The 24,317-nt window shown below is 42.5% G+C and overlaps 4 protein-coding genes across 6 annotated transcripts in view; 2 read left to right on the top strand and 2 right to left on the bottom strand.

The window, feature by feature from the left end:
• The window catches only part of cyfip1 (cytoplasmic FMR1 interacting protein 1), a 29,788-nt gene extending 21,986 nt beyond the window's left edge, over positions 1 to 7,802 (top strand). The window contains exons 24-31 of one of the 2 annotated variants that reach the window (XM_084355326.1): positions 4,299 to 4,442; positions 4,629 to 4,719; positions 5,354 to 5,484; positions 5,584 to 5,650; positions 6,228 to 6,322; positions 6,435 to 6,673; positions 6,776 to 6,923; positions 7,140 to 7,802. In XM_084355326.1, coding sequence (XP_084211452.1) covers positions 4,299 to 4,442; positions 4,629 to 4,719; positions 5,354 to 5,484; positions 5,584 to 5,650; positions 6,228 to 6,322; positions 6,435 to 6,673; positions 6,776 to 6,923; positions 7,140 to 7,304 — 1,080 coding nt within the window. In that variant the 3' untranslated portion in view covers positions 7,305 to 7,802. Of the gene's footprint in view, positions 1 to 4,298; positions 4,443 to 4,628; positions 4,720 to 5,353; positions 5,485 to 5,577; positions 5,651 to 6,227; positions 6,323 to 6,434; positions 6,674 to 6,775; positions 6,924 to 7,139 lie in introns of both variants that reach the window. The other variant, XM_084355325.1, reaches the window with a different exon arrangement.
• Positions 11 to 3,011, bottom strand: fndc9 (fibronectin type III domain containing 9). Its single transcript, XM_084355329.1, has 2 exons — positions 2,261 to 3,011; positions 11 to 1,290 (listed from the first exon to the last, which is right to left on the bottom strand). The coding sequence occupies exon 2, from the start codon at positions 1,185 to 1,187 to the stop codon at positions 549 to 551; it is 639 nt and encodes a 212-aa protein (XP_084211455.1). The 5' UTR covers positions 1,188 to 1,290; positions 2,261 to 3,011; the 3' UTR covers positions 11 to 548.
• LOC311258769 (magnesium transporter NIPA2-like) lies at positions 7,722 to 16,245 on the bottom strand. 2 transcript variants are annotated; one of them, XM_084355328.1, is made up of 9 exons: positions 16,055 to 16,245; positions 14,594 to 14,641; positions 14,422 to 14,512; positions 13,992 to 14,155; positions 10,304 to 10,537; positions 9,888 to 9,944; positions 9,367 to 9,457; positions 9,101 to 9,261; positions 7,722 to 8,942 (listed from the first exon to the last, which is right to left on the bottom strand). In XM_084355328.1, the coding sequence occupies exons 1-9, from the start codon at positions 16,182 to 16,184 to the stop codon at positions 8,284 to 8,286; spliced, it is 1,635 nt and encodes a 544-aa protein (XP_084211454.1). In that variant the 5' UTR covers positions 16,185 to 16,245; the 3' UTR covers positions 7,722 to 8,283. The 2 variants fall into 2 exon arrangements, with proteins under 2 accessions (XP_084211454.1, XP_084211453.1); XM_084355327.1 differs by lacking the exons at positions 13,992 to 14,155; positions 14,422 to 14,512; positions 14,594 to 14,641; positions 16,055 to 16,245 and adding an exon at positions 11,194 to 11,421.
• A 1,303-nt stretch (positions 16,246 to 17,548) lies between these two features.
• herc2 (HECT and RLD domain containing E3 ubiquitin protein ligase 2) overlaps positions 17,549 to 24,317 on the top strand; it is a 41,637-nt gene continuing 34,868 nt past the window's right edge. Inside the window, 7 exon segments of the mRNA XM_084355490.1 lie at positions 17,549 to 17,653; positions 17,655 to 17,683; positions 18,629 to 18,737; positions 20,571 to 20,664; positions 20,822 to 20,953; positions 23,201 to 23,423; positions 23,619 to 23,719. Of these exon segments, the coding sequence (XP_084211616.1) occupies positions 17,567 to 17,653; positions 17,655 to 17,683; positions 18,629 to 18,737; positions 20,571 to 20,664; positions 20,822 to 20,953; positions 23,201 to 23,423; positions 23,619 to 23,719 (775 nt within the window). The 5' untranslated portion in view covers positions 17,549 to 17,566.

Genomic DNA, 24,317 nt, shown 5'->3' with positions numbered 1-24,317 from the left:
TCTGAATCAGTCACAAAGAAAAAGCCTTTCACTTTATTTTCTTGTATTCCATCATTATTGTTCTCTGGCGTGGCCTGGCTGGCTGTGTGTGAGCTCTCTTCAGTCCACATGTTGAAGCCAAACATTCACTACACGTTAGACATATACACATATCTGTAGATCACATATACAGGCATCATGCTGGAAAACAATACATTAAATATTAAGGTACATTGAAAAAAATGTAGATGTTTGTCTGAAAAATCTACACTTGTATTACAAGAACAATTTTATACAGACAGGATAAATTGTCAGTGTTGCATTTGTAAAGCATTTTTATCCCAGACACGATTAGGATGTTACAGAGGTGTCATGAAAAACAAAAGATTTGAGTTTTACTCTCAGATATTGTTCTAAGCGCTTTACAAAGTAGTAAATTGAAAGCATGAATTAATTAAAGTATTCATTTTTGACACCCCAGGGGCTCCGTAGATTTCATCAGTGGATAATAAAACTCTGACAATTCAGTCCTGGCAGTATGTTGCTGCGATGACCTCAATCCAGCGCGTTCATGCTGGTTCAGTGCCAGACAGCTTAGCGAGTGTCCTCAGCTCATGGTCTTGGGTAATTACGTGGTTGGTGGTCTGCGCTGAGAGGAGGGGGCCTTGCATGACGTTGGCATGTTTAGAGTTGTCTTCGCTGCTGCTGGGTGGAGTGTAGATGCGTCCGGATCCAGATACATCTTGGTGATTTGAGTTGGTCGTCACGTGGCATCCGTCCGCGGGCCGAGTGGGCATGGAGCAGATGGTGTGGAGACATCCCCACAACAGGATGCCAGCGATGATCAGGAGCAAGATGCAGCAGGTCAGCCAGACGCCCATGGCGAGTTCCCAGCCAGATCTGTCGTGACCATCGCTGTTATCGCTCAGAGTGCTGAACACCTGGCACTGCTCCCGCACCGGATTGGCCGCCTGACACGTCACACACAGGAAGTAGGCAGTCTGGGGGAGGAGGTTGGCCAGGTACGTGGTGGTTTGACTGACAGGGATGCGTTCCTCGTGCATGAAGCTCTTGCGCTTGTAGCCCATCAGGAGGCTGTTCCAGTTTGGGTCGTACATGACGCTGTAGAAGGTGTCCAGGCAGTCGGGGGAAGGCGGCCAGCTCACTTTGGCTGAGGTGGTGGAGATGTTGTAGACCACAACCACCATGATGCACGGCTGTTTGTGTAGTCCGTCTGTGTGTGTCCAGAGCTAAGTTGATATGAGTGAAGGATTTCCTCAGTTATCACAGTGTCACAGTGAAAAAACCAAACTGGAAAAGAGACAAAACAGAAGAATTTCATATTATTCTAAATCTCAGAATCCTGACTCACCTATGTACATAAAAATGTAACTACATACTCCCTATTCTTCACGCTCTCAGTACATCGTGTTAAACAGAATTAATGAAAAATATCATGGCCACCTACCCATCCCCACATCCTACAAAGCATGAAAAGTGGAAGACCAATATAAGAGGATAATAAGCATTGTATGAAGGATTATCTGGAACAAAGTGCAGTGGTGGGAGGGAGGCGAGTGTATGCACAGATGTTGAGCAAATAATGTAATGTGTAATGATTTTTGAAGAGGCTCATCTGTCAAGTCACCTGTTACAGGACAGGTGACAAACAGACGATCTGAGCAAACCCACTGCTCAGGTTACGGTACAGTTATTGGCTTCAGCTTTGATTTGAGCATTATTTGTAATATTTATTTAAATTTGGCTTTCTTCGCCTCAAGAACACAAAATAATAGCACGGCCTTGATCCAAAACAAATGCCGTTAAATGGTAATAGAAGCCTTTCAGGTGTTAAAAGTGCTCAAAATTAACCAAATGAAATTAAATGTGAAACAACTGACGTGTTCACTTTGAACAAATGCAGATAGGGTGTGGTGCTCATTGGAACAAGGCACATTTATGTTATTTTTACTCAGAACTCTAGATTTTTAAATGGACTTCTGAATAAACCATCATAAAAATAACTCAAACGACTACATGTTCAGACACAGATCATCTCAGAAGAATAGAGTTTAAATCATTTAGTATTTAGCTTGCACCTCACTTTGGAGATCTCTATTTTTCCTCCATTAAAATTCACTAAATGCATCCTTTCACACGCCCTGTGTTTCATCAGCTGTAAATAACAGCCACAAAACATACTTGTCTAAATGTTAATGAACCATGTTGAGAAAATCATTCGTGACCAGCTTTTCAAAGCATGATAAAAAGGAAGGCTTACCAGAAAAACACTGCGAGCACGTGTTGAACATACCAGTCTGCCGTGCCTGAGGTGTTTGTTTCCGATTGACCGTCCTGTGGTCCTGCTATTCAGACATTTTGAGCATCTATTCCACTGTCACTGACTCCGGGTGCTTTCAGCCTCAGGAGTGGACCCGAGATTGCTGTGTCCTTGTCTTCTCCGCCGCTGCCACACTAGTGGGAGCGCTGCTGGATTAGAGCAACAGCAGCAGCATCAACTCTCTGCTGACAGGGGAGAGAGAGGGAGCTGAAATCTGTTGCAGTGGATGTTAGAAAAGAGTGCGATAACATCCAAATGGACCGTTATATGTTCCGATTGTTGTAAATGTGGCTGTTCTGATGCTGTTTTCTGTTCTTGTTTTCTGCTGCTAGTCCATCGACAGAAAATCAGAGTGATATCGATCTTTAATTTCTCCTTCACCGGCACTTCTGTCCACACCATTGGATCTAGTGGTGTCATGTAGCGTGGGAGCTGAAATGTTGTCAGTTGGTCGATCCATCTGTCCGGCAGCTTGTTCCGGAGCAAAGTCTCTGAACAACTGCTGCCCAGATTGTTATGAAATGTACTGCTGATATTCGAGGTCCCCAGAGGATGATTCCTAATGATGCTAGTGATCCCCTGACACCGGTGATCCCTCCAAGCAGATGTTTTCACTTGTACATAAAAAATATTGAAATCTAACAGGCGGATTGTTGTGAAATTTATCCTTTGCATCTTTAATATTCCTTGAGCTTTGTTCTAGCGCCACCCTCAGGCTAAGAGCCTACCTTTGGATACAAAGTATCTCAATCTATCAGGCAGGTTGCCATTGGATTTATGGTGATGAACCCATTTTTTGGGGCCTTTTCATGGCTTTATTTGATAGGACAGCTTGATATATGACAGGAAACGGGGTGAGAGAGATGGGGGGTGACACGCAGCAAAGAGCCACAGGTCGGACCCGAGCCCTGGGCCGCTGCAGCGAGGACGCAGCCTCTGCACATGGGGCGCACGCTCCACCAACTGAGCCACTGCGGCGCCTCTTATTAATGATTTCATGTGGGGGTGTTATGACTCTAAGGATGGAAATCGGTCGGTTGTTCCTCCACTTTGGTCCAGACTGAATCGTCTCAACGAGTATTGGATGGATTGCCAGACATGTATGGTCTCTGGGGTTGAATCCTAATGACTTTGGTGATGCCTGCTTTTTCATGTAGCGCCACCAGCAGGTCAAACTGTACATAATAGCTTTACTCATAATTTTGTACAGCCGTTCATGGTGCCCAGAGGATAAACCCTAATGACTTTGGTGATCCTGACTGATCTCCAGTGTGCCACCCAGTGGACATTTGTGGTTTTGAGTGAGATGTCTCATCAACTATTAAATGATTTCCATGACACTTGGTTCAGACATTCACGTCGCCCTCAGGATGAATTGCAATAACTTTGTTGATCCCCTTTTTATGCAGCGCCACCATCAGGTCAAAACTCTAATGTGTCCAATACTTTGGTTTATGACCAAATACCTACAAAAATAATGCAGCAACATACAGCATGCTAACACTTGCCAACAATAATGTGTACATGTTAAACATTATAACTTTTATTATTATTATAACATTAGCATGTTAGCATTGTCATTGTAAATATGTCACATATTCCAGTTGGGCCCATGTCCTTTATGCTAACATGGAGCAAATACTAAGGATACATACTAAGAACCTCATTAAATTGTGGCTGTTGTACATCCTCTCTGAATATCGGTACTGTGGTGTTTTATAAAGAAACATTTGTTTCCTGACAAACTACTGATGTGCCCTTGGACGGTGACGTTGTAAGTGTTCACTGTGACAAAGTGACTCAGCCCTTCTGTGGCTGCAAATACACGTACACCCACATGGGCCAGGTTGCCTCCAGAACCCATTCGTTAGTATTTGATCGAATATGAGGAAGCTGTGACTAAATATAAGAAAAATGTGTTTTTGTCTTTCAATATTCATCCTCACTTTCACATCACCTGTCTCTGCTCTGAATGTAGACCTTGAACCTGGCGTACAGCAGCATATTTAGCACCTACAGGAATTTCGTCGGTCCCCCGCACATCAAGGTCATGTGCAGACTTCTGGGCTACCAGGGCATCGCCGTGGTGATGGAGGAACTGCTGAAGGTCGTCAAGAGCCTGGTGAGTCAGACATTATAGGCAATAAAGGTGTGTGGGAGGCATAAGTCAATTCCTGTTGAGACAGCGAGGAGGGGTTAGAAGAGGTTGCTTTCTTTATTCGCTGATTTTATCGTCGGATCAGTGTGTTAATGTCTGTATTTACTGCTTCGTCTTAACTGCTGCTTTAACTCTGCTTCTCCTGTACAGCTTCAGGGCACCATAATGCAGTATGTGAAGACCCTGATGGAGGTGATGCCCAAGATCTGCAGACTTCCCCGCCACGAGTACGGCTCCCCAGGTAACTGACCGTGCAGCACTCTACTGATCAATAGGCCAGACATTTGGCCCATTAAACTCATGAAAGCATTAAGCATTTAAGCATAATTGCATTTTATTGAATTTCCATGGAGAATTCGGCAAATTAATTTCAAGGTCATGTGATTTAAATGATCTTTCTCTACATGTTACCTGCACTAGAATGATGAAAATGAAAACACCTCATCCAGCCGTGCCGTTGACTTCAACATTGTTACTTCACATTAGTTTTCTTCACAGAAAAATGGGTTCGTCCATTTTAGAGCTTTGATTGAAGCTTTCAGATGAAAGCGAGACTGGTCTCAGAGTCTTTGAAGTAAATTCTTGTGAGATGAGCTGCTTGAGGGAATGACCTTGTGCCAAATCTCCATGAAGTAATAGAACAAATACAAAGGTTTATTTTTTGTTTTGCTCCATCTCCTTCCCCCTTTATTCATATAAATGCAGGAGAACAGTGTCAAGAATAGATCACACTGAATACCCTCATTTCACAGACCTGTCCACGGTTAAATTAGCCATGCTGCCACACCAGCAGTGCAAATGGACACCAGCATGTGCTCACATACGATATATGAAATAAGGTGGAGGTGACACATCCGGGCTGTATTTCTTTTCAGGTATCCTGGAATTCTTTCACCACCAGCTGAAGGACATAGTCGAGTACGCCGAGCTGAAGACGGTGTGTTTCCAGAACCTGAGGGAAGTGGGCAACGCCCTCCTGTTCTGTCTGCTGAGCGAGCAGAGTCTGGTACTGATCTCAGTTGGAATCTTGTTGATTCAGGATGTAATTTCTACGTATTTTCGTGCCTTTGTGTTTTGACTTGTACTGTCTCTTTGTCAGTCACAGGAAGAAGTTTGTGACTTGCTGCACGCTGCACCTTTTCAGAACATTCTTCCAAGAGTTCACGTCAAAGGTACACGCACGAGAGAACATGTGGCTGATTTAGATGTGGAGAGGTGTTTCTGTGAACTAGTTCATGTTACGTGCTGTCTGTCTGTCTCAAAGGCAGAAGTGGTCACACAGTAGTGGTTTTAAATGGCCACATTTAAAGTCAAAGTGAAACACCAGACAGTCAGTTAGAGAAGTGAGACATGGTATTCAATTAAATATAGACATACTGACAGATATTTTACAGATATTTATTTTTGGCTGTCCCCCTTCGAGACGCAAGGCATATAAAGTGTTTCACACCTTTATAGAAATAGAAAAATAGCTGTGTAACAAATAGGGGAGTAAAAGATAACTTATGGCAGCACGATGGGTTTTGTTCGACTGACTCAATGTAACTACAGTGTGTGTTTTATTGTAATGGAGGAAGACATAACCAGGAGCGACAGCTCATTGTGTGTTTATGGACAACAATGGAGCTCTAAGGCACAGACCAATGAACTATATCAGGTTGTGGATACACACAGTGCTTTGTTGAGTTGTTGACAACAAGAAAATCACAGAATATCATTTATCATACGACGCTTTTCTTCTCCTCACAGAGGGGGAACGCCTTGATGCCAAGATGAAGCGGCTGGAATCCAAATACACAGCGCTGCATATGGTTCCACTGATCGAGCGCCTTGGCACCCCACAGGTACGACCACACCGATCGCTATTGTGTTCATTACAGAATCAGTGAAAGATACCGACTGGATGATCTGTCGTGCATCCTTTACACGTGTCTCCTGCCTCTCTTCTCTTTTTAGCAAATTGCCATTGCTCGGGAGGGCGACCTCCTGACCAAAGAGAGGCTGTGCTGCGGTCTGTCCATGTTCGAGGTCATCCTCACTCGCGTGCGAGGCTTCTTGGACGACCCCATCTGGCGGGGACCGCTGCCCAGCAACGGCGTGATGCACGTGGACGAGTGCGTTGAGTTCCACCGCCTCTGGAGTGCCATGCAGTTCGTGTACTGCATCCCAGTGGGAGCCCACGAGTTCACAGTGGAGTGAGTGCAGCAGTACAGCGTCTGTGCCACATCCTGTCACCACATGTGATTCATTTTAAAGTGCCAAATCTTCATTCATGTGTCCTCTTTCCTGTCCTACAGGCAGTGCTTCGGGGACGGCCTCCACTGGGCTGGCTGCATGATCATCGCCCTGCTGGGACAACACAGACGCTTTGACATCCTCGACTTCAGCTACCACCTTCTCAAGGTGCAGAAGCACGACGGCAAGGATGAGGTCATCAAGAGTGTGGTGAGTTGGAGAGGATCAGCAATAAATATATTGGAAGTTTTTCACGTTTTTTATATATTTAAACAACCTAGATATAACGTGTTAATTAGTGAGCTTCAGAGGCGCTGATAGGTGGATTTTCTTACTTTTGAACAAAGCCAGACTAGCTGTTTCCTATAACTCTTTCCTTAACTCTATAATATACCAAGTTTAATCATATTTTCTGCCTCCCTTTAGCCACTGAAGAAGATGGTCGACAGAATCCGCAAATTCCAAGTCCTCAACAACGAGATCTTTGCCATCCTGAACAAGTACCTGAAGTCTGGAGACGGAGAGAACATGCCGGTGGAACACGTCCGATGCTTCCAGCCACCGATACACCAGTCGCTCGCCAGCAGCTGAGGCGCCACAGCCACCGTAGATACCGTGGACCAGCACGAAGCTCCAAACACTGTCATCATTACCAGACTATCCACTAATATTCCTCATTTACTTTAGGTCTTTAGTAGCAAAGGACCATTAAATGAAAGGAAGTTGGGCCACATTTTGTGAGAATTATTTTTTTGTATTCACTTGTGCCTTATCAGAAATGAATAGATATTTCCCCTTTTTGGATGAACTATTCTTTGTTTTATACCTGCAGAAAGTCATAGATCAGGGAAGGGAAAGTAGTTTTATCAGATGCGTATTTAAGGGTTTGCAGTGGTGGAATATTTAGGGTGAACAGCCTATTTTAAGTGGGGGTGGAGGTAAATTTGTATTTTCTATATTGTTGAACATGCATGCTAAACATTTTAAATGAAAGTAACAAAGCTCATACTCATGTTAAGCATTTATTCACTGTGCCTTGTGTTTCAAACGTTTTAATCATTTTAATTCAATAAATATGTAACAAATCTGTTGGTTCATCTCGAGAGCTTTTCATGTAAACGCTACAAAAAAAAAGGTTCGGAACGACTTCCAACAAAAGTTGTTGTTACTTTCAAGTATCACGAAAAAAAACAAACTTAAATCATAGTGACTGTCCTTTTTATAACTGTCGTCATCATTGTCAGCAGGAGCTCATATAGAGAATATATATTAAAACTTTTATCTGTTTGATTTATAGAAAGTAAGTCAGTGCATGAATATGCATGTACATATAACAAAAACATTTCTTAAAAAACTCATATTTACAGCGCTACAGAAGGAATGAAATTAAGTTCTAACTGACTGATTACAACCAGGCCATAGTCTGAGAAAAGTAAGGCAAATTAAAACATTAAATACAATCCACTGGTCTGTCGAAGTCACTCCCCCAAACAGCTGATTGTCTTATTGTTTTACCATAACAATGCCATGGTTGGTGAGTCAGTAGAGGGCTGGGGGGGAAACAAGTTCCTTAATGGTCCAAAGAGGAAGTCATCGCCCCGTTTCTTCTAGAGACGCTATCAAAAGGCAAACCCATCTCTCTGTCCTCCATGTCCTCAGTGGACTCATTGTGTAGCAGTTCGTAGGTGCTGTGGGACCCCATCCCGTTGGCCGCGGGAAACGCCCGCTCGTCCTTCCTCATGGACACGGCGAGCGAAGCCCAGCTGACGCTGACGTCTTTGAAGGCGTGGAGCAGGAAGATCCCCACGATGATGGTGAGGAAGCCGCTGAGCGTGCCGATGATATCGTCCGTGCCCATGTGCCCCCACTCCTTGAAGAGGATGGCGGAGCAGGTGAGCACAGATGTGGTGAAGAACACGTAGTAGATGGGAGTCACCAGGGAGGTGTTGAATATGTCCAGAGCCTTGTTCAAGTAGTTGATCTGTGTGCTCACACAGGCCACCAGACCCAGAAGTAAGATCCACGCCAGTGGGCTTCTCACAACGTTCTTCCCGGCGATTGCTTCCTTGATGGCAATACCCAGTCCTTTGACGCAGGACACAGATAGTGCCCCGATTACTGAGCAGATGGTGATGTAGACTAGGATGTTGGTCTGACCGTGACGGGGACCCACAACAAATATGAAGATAAGAGCCACGATGATGACGAGAGTGGCAAAGAGGAAAAACCCTGAAAGAAAGAAAGAAAGGAGGTGTTAAAGTGGAAATAAATGTGAACAAAGTTGTCGTGTTTGGTCTCAATCAAGCAAACTAGGCACTATTCTGATGGAGAACAGGTGTATCATCAGTCATCGTGGACAAGATCTCTAATGGTTAATTGTTCTGTACCTGGGTCGACCAGTTTCTTGGCCATGTGCTCGAGGCTGCTGATCTCTTCCTCTTGCGGAGCGTGAATTACCATGGTGGTGGAGCCCAGGATGCTGAGCAGGCAGCCGAGCTTCCCATGCAGGTTTAACCGCTCAGTCAGGAAGTACGACGACAGCACGGCGCTGCAATGACATTTACGATGAGCCACAGTGACTCCACTCCACAACATACATTTACAAACAGAAGGAAGGTTTAAGTGTCCAAGTCGTGCAGTGAGTCGTATTTACCTGACAAGCACACTGAGGGCTCCCAGTGGGGTGACCAGAGTGGCAGGAGCGAAGGCGTATGCTGCGAAGTTTGCTGCTTCACCAGCTCCCACTGTAAAAGATTAAGACATTAAGTTAAATACCAAACGCAACAGACAACTGTGTTCTAGTGACGGCAGACAGAAGTAAACACTGTAAGGCCGTCTTAGGTTCGTGTCTGCTGCAACAATATTAAGTACAAAGTTACCCTCCCATGCAAGCACGGGTTAGGTCACATGCAGGTCAAAGATGTCAAGGTGTCTCAGCTTAAACTTGGTTGACGTTGGCGGAAAAGGTGTTTCAGACATCTAGGCCACGTGTTACTGTTTAACAGCATTTTAATGACTTTCAACACACTGAAATAGTTATTTAAAAAGGTCCTGAAGAAACAACAGTTAATGTAACCTAGGCGTCTGAAAAATATGTTTTCAACCAACTTTAACCCAGTTTTAATCTCGACATCTTAACATCATTTAACCTGCGACTCAGGTGTTATCACTTACTTGATAGTAAACCAGCCCACCATAGCCATTCTTTGAGATACGCATGGCCGCCCTGGCCTGAGGAGAAAAAAGACAAATATTTAAATAACATTTGCCTGTAGGCAAAAATCTGACTTGTGTCATGATCACGACTACAAGTCAGGTAGCTGCACTGGTTTTGAGCTGAAGGACGAGGTCATCGTGGAGTCAATGATTACTAGGTGTTCAGAGCTGATGACTCATACACACTTGTCTGAAGTGTAGGGAAAGTGCCATCAGGTGTGTTAGTGTGCTCTCCCCACTGGTCTGACTTCTTAGCTGACTCTGTGTTGCACAACTACACCAGGGAGTGCCTTTACTCAGCTGACAAAGTCAGTCGCTCTGCTCCTTGCTCGGTTATGTGTGATTTGCAGTAGTTGCTCAGAAGCGGTCAGTACCTGCCCTCATCGACCCCTTCCTCGCCAGCCTCAGAAGCCCCTTCTTCTTGAGGATAAAGCTGCCTCCGATGAAGATGCTGGAGCTGATGGCCAATCCCAGACCGATGTAGAAATCATACTTCCCTCTGTCCTGACCCATAGCGAGGCTGGATGTGTTGGTGACGTCCTCTGTCACATTTACGACCAAACACTGCAGATGCTGACCAAAGGTACAGTTCTGGCCAGCCCAGACACCTGAGGGACGAGAACAGAGGAGACGACAACACAAGGCACATGAAATATCAGCAAAAGTTTTTAAAAAAGTGAGGACTTTAACATCATTTTCAACAGCAGTGACCTACCGTCTCCACAGGAGATATTACACCCTGATAAACCATGATCTGATGTTGATGAAGAATCCATCACAAGAAGAGAGAGAGGACATGTATGACTGCTCCCATACAATCACAGGAGTGAATGCTGAAAAGGCCAACCGGTTGTTTGGGTGTCGTACAGACGGAGCATTGTGTGGCAGCACTGCTCTGTCAATAATGTCATTAAAATACTCAGGAATTCAGGAAGTGTCACGCCATTGACGTTGACGTTAACCTGGGCATGCTAGGTGAGGCTCGTTAACCAGCTAGCCCATAATAGTCCGTTACGTAATTACCCAAATATTTTAATGACACTAAACTATTCTCAATGGACCACAGCATTATAGTGGCACCACAGAGTTGCATTTAACAGTATTTTCCTAGCTAGACTCCCCCCTCCACCTTGTTAGCCACTTGTTAGCTTAAATTAGCTCGACGGCTAACTGCTTGGCTAGCGAAACCAATTAGCTCGCGTTGACCAAGAGTCTGAGTATCGGTTGCTCGCACGGTTGAAGAAGTCACAATGAAAGTACATACCTGTCCAAAAAAAGAAAGTGGCTGGTTTCCACCCAACAGGAAGATTTGGTTAGCAGCTAGAGGTTAGCTAATAATAGCTAGCCTGCTTCCTGGCTCTGTGGCTAAACATCTCATACTGCTCTCCCCACACTCAGCCAGCACCGACAGCGCTTGACGACTGCCGCACTGCGAGGCTCTTCTTCTGCTTATCACCGGAGACGATGGCGCCGGACTGTGTGCCCTCCGCAGGCTGAAGTCCAGTAACACACTACAGTGCACTGGAGGCAGTATTTACCATGAGCTTTTTTAATTTTTATTGCAGTCATTCTACATTGAATCATAAAAAAACAAAAAAAACTACAAGTAGTTTGAAAATCATTGTTTATTAAAAATTATGCTCATTACAAAAAATCATGACAGAATAATTCCCACTTTGTTTTTACTTCAAGTATTAAAAGTACTAAATGTATCTGGTTAGTTTCTTCTTTCTCCAAAACCTGAACATGCAGGCATTTTAGTTTAAAGGGGCACTATGTAGTTTTGGAGAAGAAATTCAAACTCAGTATTAATGTGGTAATAGTACAAACTCTACAAAAAGAAATATTTATTTTTTCCATAACTGAATAAACTTACTGTTCTCAGAGGAAAATAAGGTCCCCACAACACTGTTTGAAGCTAGAAAAGGTGGCAGGGCCGCCACATATAAACAAAGTAAAACAGTATGAAACTGTGTTGTCCTTTAAGGTCAGTTTGTTTATTCGGTCATGAAAACAAAGACAGTTTGTTTAGGCATAAAACATTGAAATTCCTTCCCCAAAACTACATAGTGCACCTTTAATACTTTACAAATCAAGCGAGATGACCAAAGGACTCATAGGGCTTGTAAAGACAATTATTATTACAACAACCGTTTGCAAAAGCCAGCACATAGCAGACACACACAGTATCAGAAATATGTGTAAACATTTGTAAAAAAAAAAATAACAATACAAAGAGGTTTTAATTACACATGTATAACCTGAAGTCACAACATAATGTGACAAGAAAATTAGTGGCCAGCCACAGAACAAAAGTTTATTTGGTATATTAGCTTTAAAAATCTCTCTATTAGACAAATGATTCAGTCGTTGTTGATACTCAACGTTCATACAGCTCCGGCACAAATGAGACTGCTCCTGAAATAACACTGAATAATTCAGAGACATACTAAATAAGTCACAGTGTAGGTGATTCAACACTGATACAGTCTAACACTGTGAGAACATTGAAAAAGCCTATTAAAAGGGCACCACTCTACATGACAGTAAACAGAATTTTTAACAGTACTTGTCTGAACAGTTAACAGTGATTTATAGATAGATAAACTTTGTAACTATTTGAAATGAGTAAAAACGTGACGTTGACAAATTAACCGTTTCCCCAGGCTATATTTGAATGTGACAATCTCATGATAGGAGTTGCATTTGTGAGTATTTATGAAATTAAAGAAGGAATGATCATTATTACACAAACAAAACAAACAAAGATATTCAAATAAAATGTTGAGTGGGGCTGCACCATAAAAAAAAAATCATGTAGATGTGACATTTGCTGAGGTCTGAACCAAACAAACAAAATATTTTATATATATATATTCTTTTATATTCTATATTGCAATTTTCGATAATATTTCACTTAATTGTGCACCGTCTCCATAAAAGGTCTCCAAGTTAAATTACATTTTGTTTTTGTTTCCAGCCCTTAATTCCGTGACTTTGTGACATCACACTTTGTCACCATGTCACACATTTGCATAATAAATGCCTTTATTCTCGGTAGAAGTGAAGCCAACTAGAAGCTGAAACACGGCAGAGGTGACAAGAGACACGGTGAGCTGTGCTGGCTCAGGCATGTGTGAGCCCACCAGTCAGAGCAGACTGGCTATTTCAGAGGTGGGGCCTTAAAGAGACAGGAGCTAAAACAGAGCGTTTCAGACAGACGGGGACAGTATGTCAATATTTGCGACAGTAACCGCAAATACAGTTATGAACCTGAAAATGAACATTATATGTCTCCTTTAAGTGAAAGCAGCTAAAAATACACTTAGGCTTTGGTCATTCACATTCGTTGTACAAGACAAATCAAATATAGACTCTGTGCTTTAAGAAATTCAGTATGGCACAAATTCAAGTACATATGAAGGCACCTCAATCACTCTGTCTTCTTCTTCTTCCAAGTAATTGTAGCCTCTTCAGAAATATGGAGCAGACCAACCCCGACGAACACTGTTAGCAGACCACTAAGCATGGCAAAGATGTCAGGTAAGGTTAGCGCAGCCCACTCCCTGAAAAGAACAGCAGAGGCAAGAATGACGGAAGAAGTGAACGCCACATAGTATCTGGCTTCAAAGTTGTTGGAGCTGAAACTCTCCAAGGCCTTGTTGATGAAGTAGAACTGGATGAGGATGCTGACAGCCAGCGTCCCCACCAAGCCCAGGAAGAGAGCCTGAGCTCTGCTGTTGGAGGGCCCGTCCGCAAAGACTTCTTCTGCAACAAGCCCGATCCCTTTGCTGCTTGGCACCGTGAAGCTTCCCAAGAGGGAACATATGGCGACGTACACCATGATGTTTGATGTACCGTGAGCTGGGGCCGCCCACACAATTAGTATGACCAGCAGCAAGACCACCAAGAGGGCGTAAAGTACAAACACTGCAGGATGAGAAATGATATGGTCACTTTCACCTGCATGTCTACATGGCACCTCATCTTTAATAATTCTGGACGACACATTTATCAATTACTTGACTGAATTAAAGACAAAAAAACAAACAAAATTGACACCTGGGTCGGATAGTCTCTCCTCTAACTCCAGTCTCGACGTCACAGTCACTGCTTTAGGGGCGTGGATGATCACCACAACAACAGAGCCACAGCAGCACAGCACACAGCCAAGCTTTCCCAGGATATTCAAATGGTCCTTCAAGACCAAGGAAGCCAGCACAGCCCTGCATCACACAGAAAGACATACACAGGGCAATTCACGATGGCTTAATGTCATGGGAGTTAACTATTAATATAGATTGAAACTATATTAGAAACTAACAATTTTCAAAAACAAAACACTGCACAACAAATGTCTTCAAAATACCTCCTCACCCAAAAAATACAGTTTGTTTATAGTTTCACCAAACCCTGTCAAAATGTCAAGCAAAAATGCTCAATAAATAAACAAATAGAAAAAAGAAATAATCTAATTATCTCTGGGTCTTACCCAAACAACACTCCCAGGGCTCCGAGAGGTGTCACTATCACAGCAGGGGCCGCATTGTACGCCAGGAAATTCCCAATTTGACCAACAATCACTGATGAGATTCATAAACAGATTTTATTTTACACTGCGTCTGAACTGTACTATCAGAGCTGACAGACGGTGTTATACTCACTGAACAGTGTGCCAGTCCACCACACCACATCTAGATAGTAGGAGCAGCCTATGGAAGAAAAAAAAAGAAGAGTTTAGAGCTGGAACGATTAGAAGATTAATCAGCATCTATTTTGATAACCGGTTAATTGTTTCAGTCATTTTTCAAGTAAAACATTTGCTGGTTTCAGCTTCTTAAATGAAGGATTTGCTGCTTTTCTTTGTTATTTGTGAAAGTAAATGGAGAGTCTTTGGGTTTTGGACTGCTGGTTGGACAAAGGAAGCAATCTGAAGACGTCACTTTCAGTTCTGGGAAATTGGGATTTTTTCATAATTGACAAATCATTAAAAAAGTCAGCAGATTAAATCAATAATCAAAAATAATCATTAGTTCCAGCCACAAATACATCAAAAAGTCTTACAAATTAGCAATACTTGCTTATGAAATGTATCAAAATAAGTGAAAAGTGAAAAGTTTGTCTTTTTATCTTTGTCCTGACTCCTCTTGTATCCCTTTTCTGACACCATTTACTGTTAGTTATTGTTTTACTTCTCTTTCTTTCTTCTCTTTATCAGTTTCGACATGAGTTGGAAGAAGATGGTGGGAATGAGGGTCTGGAGATTTTCTGTTTTTTTTGGTCTCTATGTGAAAATATATCCAATTGAAATAAACTATCTAACTATAACGCCCCCATATTGTAAAGTCGAGCTCTGCTATTTTCCGACATCATAGATTTGAAGTGTGTGTGTGGTTTCTGTTGAAAGCAGACCTCTGAAATACAACAGCAGGAAGTGAACAGTTACAAAACTTTGATGCATTTTAAATGACATAAGACAAAACACTGTGCATTTAGCGGATAGCTTTACAAATATAACAAATATAATTGCAGTGGAGTAAGTGACCTTTGTAAGACATCCAACTTTCATTCCAGTTTTAGCTGTTTTCAGCACAACTAATAACTTTTCACATTTCAGTTTTAGTTTCATCTTTTTCCTATGTGACCCAGCAGCCCACCTGTCACACTACCATATTTTTAAGCCAGCAGCCTGAGTATGTCTTGTCATTTCTGGAGCACCTGTGTTTGCTAACTGCCCTTTTTATCCTGTTATCTCGCCTTAACATGAAATATCCGATAATATCCTGATTACACACAAGGAACACAAATGAATAGCCTTAGCTGACAATGTAAATGAGCGTGTTGCTGGACCCGACACGACACATTCACTTGCATTAGCCCAACAGGCTAACTGTTGTAGAGAGTAACCGTTAAAACCTGGAGATAGCAAGTGACGTACTCGACAATGTACTTTAAGTATTTTAAATAAAGTATTTTGTTAGAAATTAGGCTCCAGCAAAACAAACAACATATACACACTCAAAAGTAACTGTATAGTGCATGTTTTTAAGTGGATTTAAACATTTAAACACTCTCTGATACAACGCTTATTTTCCTCTACTTCGCTGCACTTTGTGTCAGTTTACCTCTCTTCCGGGAGCGTAATATCCCCTTCTGGTGAAGCACAAACGTGGACCCGTTGATTAAACTGGATACCACCGCTATCAGTATCCCAATGGACACCGGGACGCCCTTTGGCTCGGTCTCTGTCTCCATCACTGCTGTTTACGTTCAGCTCGACCGGCTGAATGTCAGAAGTTCAGCAGCGCGACCAACTCCTGGGTTTGAATCCAGGAAGTGAGACAGTGCGCATGCGCGGTACCTGCAAGCACCCGGCTGCAGCCTGCAGCATCTCAGCGTTACATTAAGTTACATTACATTACGTTACATTAAACTCACTGCACTTTACTAAAGTCTGTTTTTCATGCCAAAAGGCTTATGGCAAGACTCCTAGATAAAACAACAACAACAACAAAAACAACAACAACAACAACAACAACTAAATGACATTTTGGGCCCCTTTTAAAGGCGCTACATCAATACATCATCTATTACACTTCAAGTTCAAGTTCATTTGTATAGCACATTTCCGCAACAAGACAACTCAAGGTGCTTTACATATTAGCAAAATAAGAACATAAAAAGCAAACATTATTTAAAAACAGACAAGAGAAAGAATTAAAACAGATATAAAAAGAAGTAAAACAGAAAAGGAGACAGAACAGCTAAAACATTGTAAAAAGATATAAAATAACAGGATAATGTTACAGTGCAGTTAATGAAAGGCGTCAGCAAACATGAAAGTCTTCAATGTTGATTTAAAGGCACTAAGGGTTCTGGCAGACCTGCAGGCTTCTGCTTTGTTCTGGTCCAGACCCTCTCTTCACACAGAGGTTCTGGCAATTTAACTTAACTTAAATGTTGGGTTCACAAATAAGATAAGGCTATTACATTAAAAAATGCACATCCAGCAGACTAAATAAGGTGGACCCTAACATGTTGCTCTTCATGCCCTTTGTAAAGGCTATATACTCAATATAAGAAGTATTTTATTAATCACAAGGCAATACAAATAAAACACAACGCGCTCGCCTCATACATATAATATATTTATATAGATTAAACACTTAAACTTAAATTTACATGTGGCAAGAATATTTCCTTTTTGCTTATTAATCACAAGGAACCCAGATGTCTGATGACTGTCATATTTGCCACATGGTCAAATAGATGAAACAGCTGCAGATGTCGATAAAATAAATAATTATTATTTAAAGAATACTACTATAATTAAATGTACATCTAAAACTGTATGAAATATAACTCTGTCCTCAAATATATCAGTGAAATAAACACCCCCGCTCTTCTCCTGAGACGCAGCGCCACCTACCGGACGCTTCTTCCTCATTCTAGGCCAACCCCGCCCCTCCTATGTCCCGCCTCACAACCAAAAGAAGCGCACATTTTACGACACCGGCCGGCACGCGCGGGCGGAGTAGAAACACTGGCCAACGGATGTGCTCGCATTGGAAGCCCCGCCTCAGCGGGAGGTCCCGGTGATGATGAATCGCATTCGATCTCCCAGTTACGACTACGTAATGTGTTTCCATGCCTCGTGCCCCAGTCCGCGACCTGTCAATCAAGCCCATTATGAACGTCTTGTTAATGCAGCAAAGCAGCTGAGGGGACGAGAATAGCTTGAGCAGAGACCGCAGGTAATTCAGGAATTTGTTATCAAAATCGTCATGTTGCCGGTGCGTTGGTGAACTCGCCGGGACGTTGCACCTCTTCAGGTTTAGTGTCATGACACAGAAGCTTGTTCATCGCTGCCTGGATGATGAGAGCTGGTTTAGCGTTAGCTAGCTAACGTTGTGTTGAGTATTAGCTGTCTAGCAAGCTAAGAAGTTAGCCCTAGCTGCCGAGCTAATGTGAACGTTACCTAGCATTAGGTGTTGCGTTATGAGTGCTGATGCTGTGTCAGTGTGTGTTAATACCCGCATGACTTGTGTCCGTTATCATGCGTGATAACGAGGTTGTAACCACTTTATCAAGGTTAACACAGAATGTGCCCTTGCTAGCATTTAATGCTACGAAATACTCGTTTTCCTCCCACCGTCTCGTGTAACGTTAGAGTTATGGATACAGCTTTGGCCTTAAACTCTACTGTTCATAATGTTTGCAAGGCTAATGCAAGGTACAACTTCTATAGACACGTCACACTAGTCATTTGTAGGTTAAGCTATAAATTGCATGTATAGTCGCATATATATAATTGATAAGGTTGACCTAGCTAAGGATGAAGCATTTCGTGTAGCCTTAATTCAACAGAGAGATAAAAGCAGCAGTATTTATCGTTAGATGTATCCTGAGTTAGTCTAATGGTAGTTTGTGTTTTATAAGATCTTTCATTGAAATCGGAGTGATTCAGTGTTGTGTTTTGGAAACTGGCGTTGGTTGTTGGGCTTCCCTTGTGTTTACATTGAAATGTGAATACTGGTTGGTGATGCTTATGTTTCCTGACTGTTCACCAGTTTGACTGGTACTTCACTGATACACAGACACCTGATAATGACGTAATGAATGGCGTTATTAGCTGATTCTCGTCTAACCTTGATCACAACAGACATCATAACAGAGCTGTTCATCTCTTCACCTTGCAGGTTGGCTGCGTTTGCAGCCAGGAGAGGAGAGGGGAAGATGCCTTCTCCATCTTTTACCCTCGATGCTCAGCTGAGATTTCACGACAAATGGCTGAAGATAGACTTACAGGTATGTGCATGTAAAGGAGGAGTCAAATGAAAAATGACTGCTTTTATATTTAAAGAATAGCATGATACTTTGTGGGTTCAGACATGTGTGACTGGGGGACAAGTGAAAACCTGCAAATAAGGACAAAGATTGTCATCTTCGCTTCAGCTGTAACTCTTTCTTCTAGCAGCTTAGAAAATGTTACAGTCTTGGGTTATTGAATACATTTGCATGTTCATCTGCTGCAGCACTCCCAGCTGTTGTTTTGCAGCTCTGTTGCTGATTTTCTTTTAGAAATAGCTTCATTTCTAAATAGTTGTTGAGTCTGTGTTGCATCACGTTGGGGGCTAACCTCTATACGTCTCTAAACCTTGACGTCTCACTGATAGTTAATGTCTATCTTACAGCTTTCCTCCAAAACATTTTCTTCTACAGTGCCTGAAAGTGAACGTTGTTACACTCGTTAGCATGAACGTTCAAAATCCTTCTACTTTGACATGGTCAGAGTCCGACACTGAGTTGACCAACAGGGGCTACATTGTTGTAACAAGCTGAGATATGTCTCATCACTTGAGGCATATCTGCAGTCACTGGCCTGCAAGCTGTATCAGGCCTCTTGTTCAGATGATTGTTGTTTTTTCTGTAATGCGAAAAGAGGTTTAGCCTTTAATGTTACAGTAAGTTAGAGGGAAAGGTATTTTAAAAAGGATCTATGTTGTGAAAACAAACTCATGTTGGTTGTAATTATGAGGTCTTTCATCTATGACTGCTTTAGAGAAGATGGGGATAAAACACTTTCAGTCAACTGTCTCATACCACAAAATATGCCGTGCGATGAGCCGCCTGCTGTCACCCCCACAAATTGCAGCCTGTCTGGACTCACCCTGAACTTGCAAATTGGTTTGCACTACCAAATGAGGACCAAAACTGGGGAAGGGTGTCATGTTTTCCCCATCATTACAGATCACGCCAGTGCTGAAGGCAGCTATGTGTCTGGTATGGTGTCGTCTGCGAGCTTACGAGTTTTTGAGAATTAAGACATTAGATCCTTGAAAGCAGGGTGATGACACAGATGTTTTACAGCACATGCATCCTTGAACCAGTTCATGCTCAGTGACAGAGCAGCTACTTTGTACTGTGTCTTTACTTATATTTGATTAAAATGGCAACGATTAGCAGATTAATTGATTAGTCGGTACAAGCAAAATTAATCGGCAGCTATTTTGATAATCGATGAATCATTGTAGTCGTTCTTCGGAAATGTCAAACATTGTGCTGCTTTTCTTCGTCATTTATGATCGTGAATGAAGTGTCTTTGAGTTTTGGACTGATGGTTTGACAAAAGAAGCAATTTGAAGGCTTCACTTTGTGGTCTGGGAAATTGTGATGAGCTTTTTTCACCAGACCAACTGATTCATCAAGAAAGTAATTGGCAGATGAATTGATAATGAAAATAATCGTAAATTGCTGCTCTAAAAGAGTTTAGTCTGTGTGGCCTACAGCACTTAACCTAACGTTAGTTCGTTATGAAGACTGTACAACAGATTTCTTTCAACAGATGTTGGACTTTGTTTGCTTCAAACGTTTGAAAACCTAAAAATGAATGACTCACAGGCAAATGACACACATGGAAATGGTTATTTTAAAATGCGCTAGAGTGAAAATAACAGTTTTAGATCAGATACAATTTAAAAAAAAAAAAAAAAAAAAGTTCCCTGGATCTATTTTAGCTGCGATCATGATGTGATAACAGCCTGTCGGTGACAGTTGTGCTACAAAGCAAACGCATAAAGACGTGAACACACAAGTTTATTAATGTCTTCTGCTGATTTTGTTTCTTTTAATCTTTTGTAGCGGGCATTCTCTCCAGAGGGACTGAGTGAGATGTGGAATGAAATGGTAAAAGATGAGGAGATAACATTCAACGGAGAGGAGTCAGCTCACCCAGGTATGCCACCGACCACTGTTTTTTGCTGCCATCTGTTTGTGGTGGCCCGGTACAGTTTTACTCACTGTCTAAAGATGATACATGAGCCAGGGTTATAATTTTAACCTTTTCTGATGGACAAGAAGGTTAATGTCAGAATGTCTTGTGGTTATTTCAGAGGATTGCACTGACTGCTTTGGAACTCAGAAGAAGGATGAACCCAACGACAAAGAGAAGAAGGAGGAGGAGGAGACGTCAACATCAGTACATCACTCCATCATTGAGACCTGGGACTGGGGGCGGCAGCCAGGTGAGAGTGCTACCTGTCCTGAACAAGGTTCAGATGTGTCTGGCTACAAAATATCTCGTCGTGGCCTACTTCCACTACGACTCTGCTGCCCCCTTCTCCTGTCTTGTTATTTTACACCTTTCTGTTTCCAAGTAGGGTAATTAATACCATGCTGACAGCAGATGGTTTCACAACATCTAAATGTCGACTAGATACAGTGATACTGACCGTTTCGACACATGGTCAGCCTCTCTGTTTATCAATTTCACGTCCGCCAGGCCCCGCTGATATGTGCGTGTTTTGCTGTCACGTGAGTTGTGGCAACTCTGAAATGACTTGCAGTCCGAAGGTCTCCGTGGTTATTTTTACCCCTCCGAGTGTAATCTTGGTAGGCGTTATAATGTGGCCCAGCATGGGGGGGGGGCGTCTCTCAACCTAGTTGTGTTTACTAGCAGGACAGGGTGGGACGGTGTTGTGGTGGTGGGAGATAAGCGTTGGGTGGGGGGGGGGATGGGGGAGGGTCTACATGCCTACTGAATGCAATCTTCGCTAGTAGCTTCTTGGCTGCCTCTCTCTTCCTTTTTTATTTTATTGAGTGAGTCAGGGAATCACGATGGTCTGATTGTACAGTGAGTGTAACTGGATCGCTGCATGGATGAGTGCTCTGTCATTGATGCTTAAAGTTCAAACAGCACGCTTCCTGCTTTTCCACTGAGTGGTCCAATATCAGGAACATGTTGATCTCAGCAGTCAGAGTCCAGACACTACCTATTGTTTTGAGAGCAGGATGGTGCAAGTGACAGATGACAGATTTGCTCTGATTCTCAGCACTGGATGTGTTTTTACTGTTTTTCATGCCAGATCCTTTATAATTTGGAAGTTCGGTAGCACAAGTAACTTTTGAGCATTTGGTGATGTATAATAAATAGTTGGAGACTTTGTCTGAGTGGGATACATATCTGTCCTGACAGCTGAGCACAGCTGACTGTAGTGTGGCTCATACAACCTCAGGCCAGTCTGGCTTACATAAAGCTTAAGTGGATTTCAGACCTGCTATTTTGGCCTATCTCGTCTTCCCTGCAGCGCTACTTTATAGACGCCTAATAAAGCATTTTCTCTTGAACTGAATCAGAACAAAGGACTGTTTGTGATGAAGGCCAGTGGGGGACATATTGAATATTCTGTTTTTATTATGAAACATTCACGACTACGAGCAATAAGCTGAAGTGTCAAAGGAGCCTTTCTTGAAACACCGTGCTGTTCGTGTCATGAGGGTGATGTGTGTTTCATCACTTATTGCAGTGTACCTAATTTTAAATCTGTGGTTTATTTACCTCGGTAAACAGAAAAATACAGAACATTCTGTGGATATGATGCTTCATAAATTAAGTGGTGTTGTACACTGGAATTTCTCACTTTTATACAATACCTTGAAGACATAGATCATGTTCAATACCACAGGGGAAAAAATGAGGAGAAAACATTAAGAGCATTCAAATTTAGATTTTTATTAAAAGATCAATATAACGAGGCCTGTGTGTTAAGAGCAATAGCATCTAAGTTAATTCACTTCTGACCATAGTCAGAAGAGTGGGTGGGTGCGGGCGTATGTGGTATTGAAAATGAGTATTGAAATTGTTTCAAATATTCAGAATCTATCAATATATCAATGTTTTTGACAACAGTAAAATCAAGTCAAGGTTATTTAGATTAACCCGTAAAGGTCAACTCCATCAGTTTTACACATTAAAGTGTGTTTACAGGTCTTGGGGAGTACTACTGCAGACGTGAAAAAGTAGTATAAAGTCTTTTTTTTTTTTGGCGCCAGGAGAAGCTGCATGTAATTTAAGTTGCATTGTGGGTAATGTAGGCGCCAGGTTTAAAAGCTGTCCACTGGTCGAGGCACTTTTATAACACTGTTGGACTCATTATAGACCGTTTTAAAAACTGCCTCGATGCAGCAGAACCAGAGACTTCAGCTTTTCCATGTAATGCCCTCTGCTTCCTTTTCACAACCTGATGCCTACATTACCCACAATGCAATGGAGTGAAATCACTGCCCTAATGTCCAACTTTTCCTCTACATGCATTACATCATAATAATAGAGATTAAATAGCAACATGCCAGTGGTCCATATAGATGTCTTTGTAACACTTGCTCTTTTTGCACTCAAAATAAAGTTTAATAATCATGTTTGTTTTTCTTTTAGAAGTATTTATAGTTCCATTATGTTTATATCTTCGTTGCTCTTTCCCCGGTGCGTTTAGATGAGACGGAGTTGAAGGACTGTCTCTTGGTCCTGGTTGATGACCAGCAGAAGCTCTCGGCTCAGATGGCCAAAAGCACTCTGTCTGCCCAGCGTCTGCGCCAGCGCCTGGTCATCCTGGAGCGCTACCTCATCTCTCTGAGCCACAGCATGATGGAGGAGAAGTACAAGGTCCGCTGGAAGACGCCCCCCAGCCCACCACTGCCTGCTGCTGACAATAAGAGGTAAGAGGAGCCGGTGCAGTTATAATGTACAAAATACAACCTCCTGTAATGTACCTACAGAATTGTTCATGCTTGTTTGACTTAAACCCAACATCTGGTAGCGTAGTCCCGATGGAGGCCTCTCTAACACACACAAATGCGTCTTGTGTTAATGTGTGTATTTTGTCTTGTGTTTATTTTGCTGTGTTTCTTCAGCCCTCGTCCGGCCAGTAAAGGCGTTGAAGGTTTGGCGAGAGTCGGCTCCAGGGCGGCTCTCTCGTTTGCCTTTGCTTTCCTGCGGCGGGCCTGGAGGTCAGGTAAGAACGACCTGAGATACTGACGGTGAAGATGTTTTGTGCCCTTGGCAGCTGGTGTCATGGTAATGGAGCTCAGCTCAACAGCTGTTAATGAATGTGTTGCATGTTATGCAACAGGCTGCTCATAGTAAACAACCCAACATATTTCTCAATGCTTTGTTTTTAGCCTTAGCATGTGATTTTGGCACGAGGAAGGAAAGTTTATGACTTGTTGGTGACGAAAAAAAGCCATCAGAGTTTAATTCGAATGAGATTGTACAAGTGATGTACAGTTGAAACACCTGTACGTCAATCACACTGTCAGATTCTATCTAATGATAAACAACTCTGGCTGTGTAAGTTAAAAAGTCCCTCGTCGTTAGCTCGACAAGCAGAGATGCTGTTTTTGCTACATGCCCTGATGTGAGGCTGAGAGCTTCCTGTCCACAGGGACTGGGTGGGAACAAAGAGCCGGCCTCTTCTCTGTAGCCTTCCTGTAACATGAGCAACACACACACACACACACACACACACACACACACACACCCGCATGCTGACAGTTAAGCCTCTCATCCTCGGTGTAGTTGTATTCCTGGAATACACTGTAAGAATAACAGAA

The sequence above is a fragment of the Pagrus pagrus genome, assembly GCF_965226575.1.
Source record: "Pagrus pagrus genome assembly, chromosome: 6".
Taxonomy (NCBI): domain Eukaryota; kingdom Metazoa; phylum Chordata; class Actinopteri; order Spariformes; family Sparidae; genus Pagrus; species Pagrus pagrus.
Note: the sequence above shows the minus strand (reverse complement) of the source record. Positions and strands in the feature narration are given on the sequence as shown.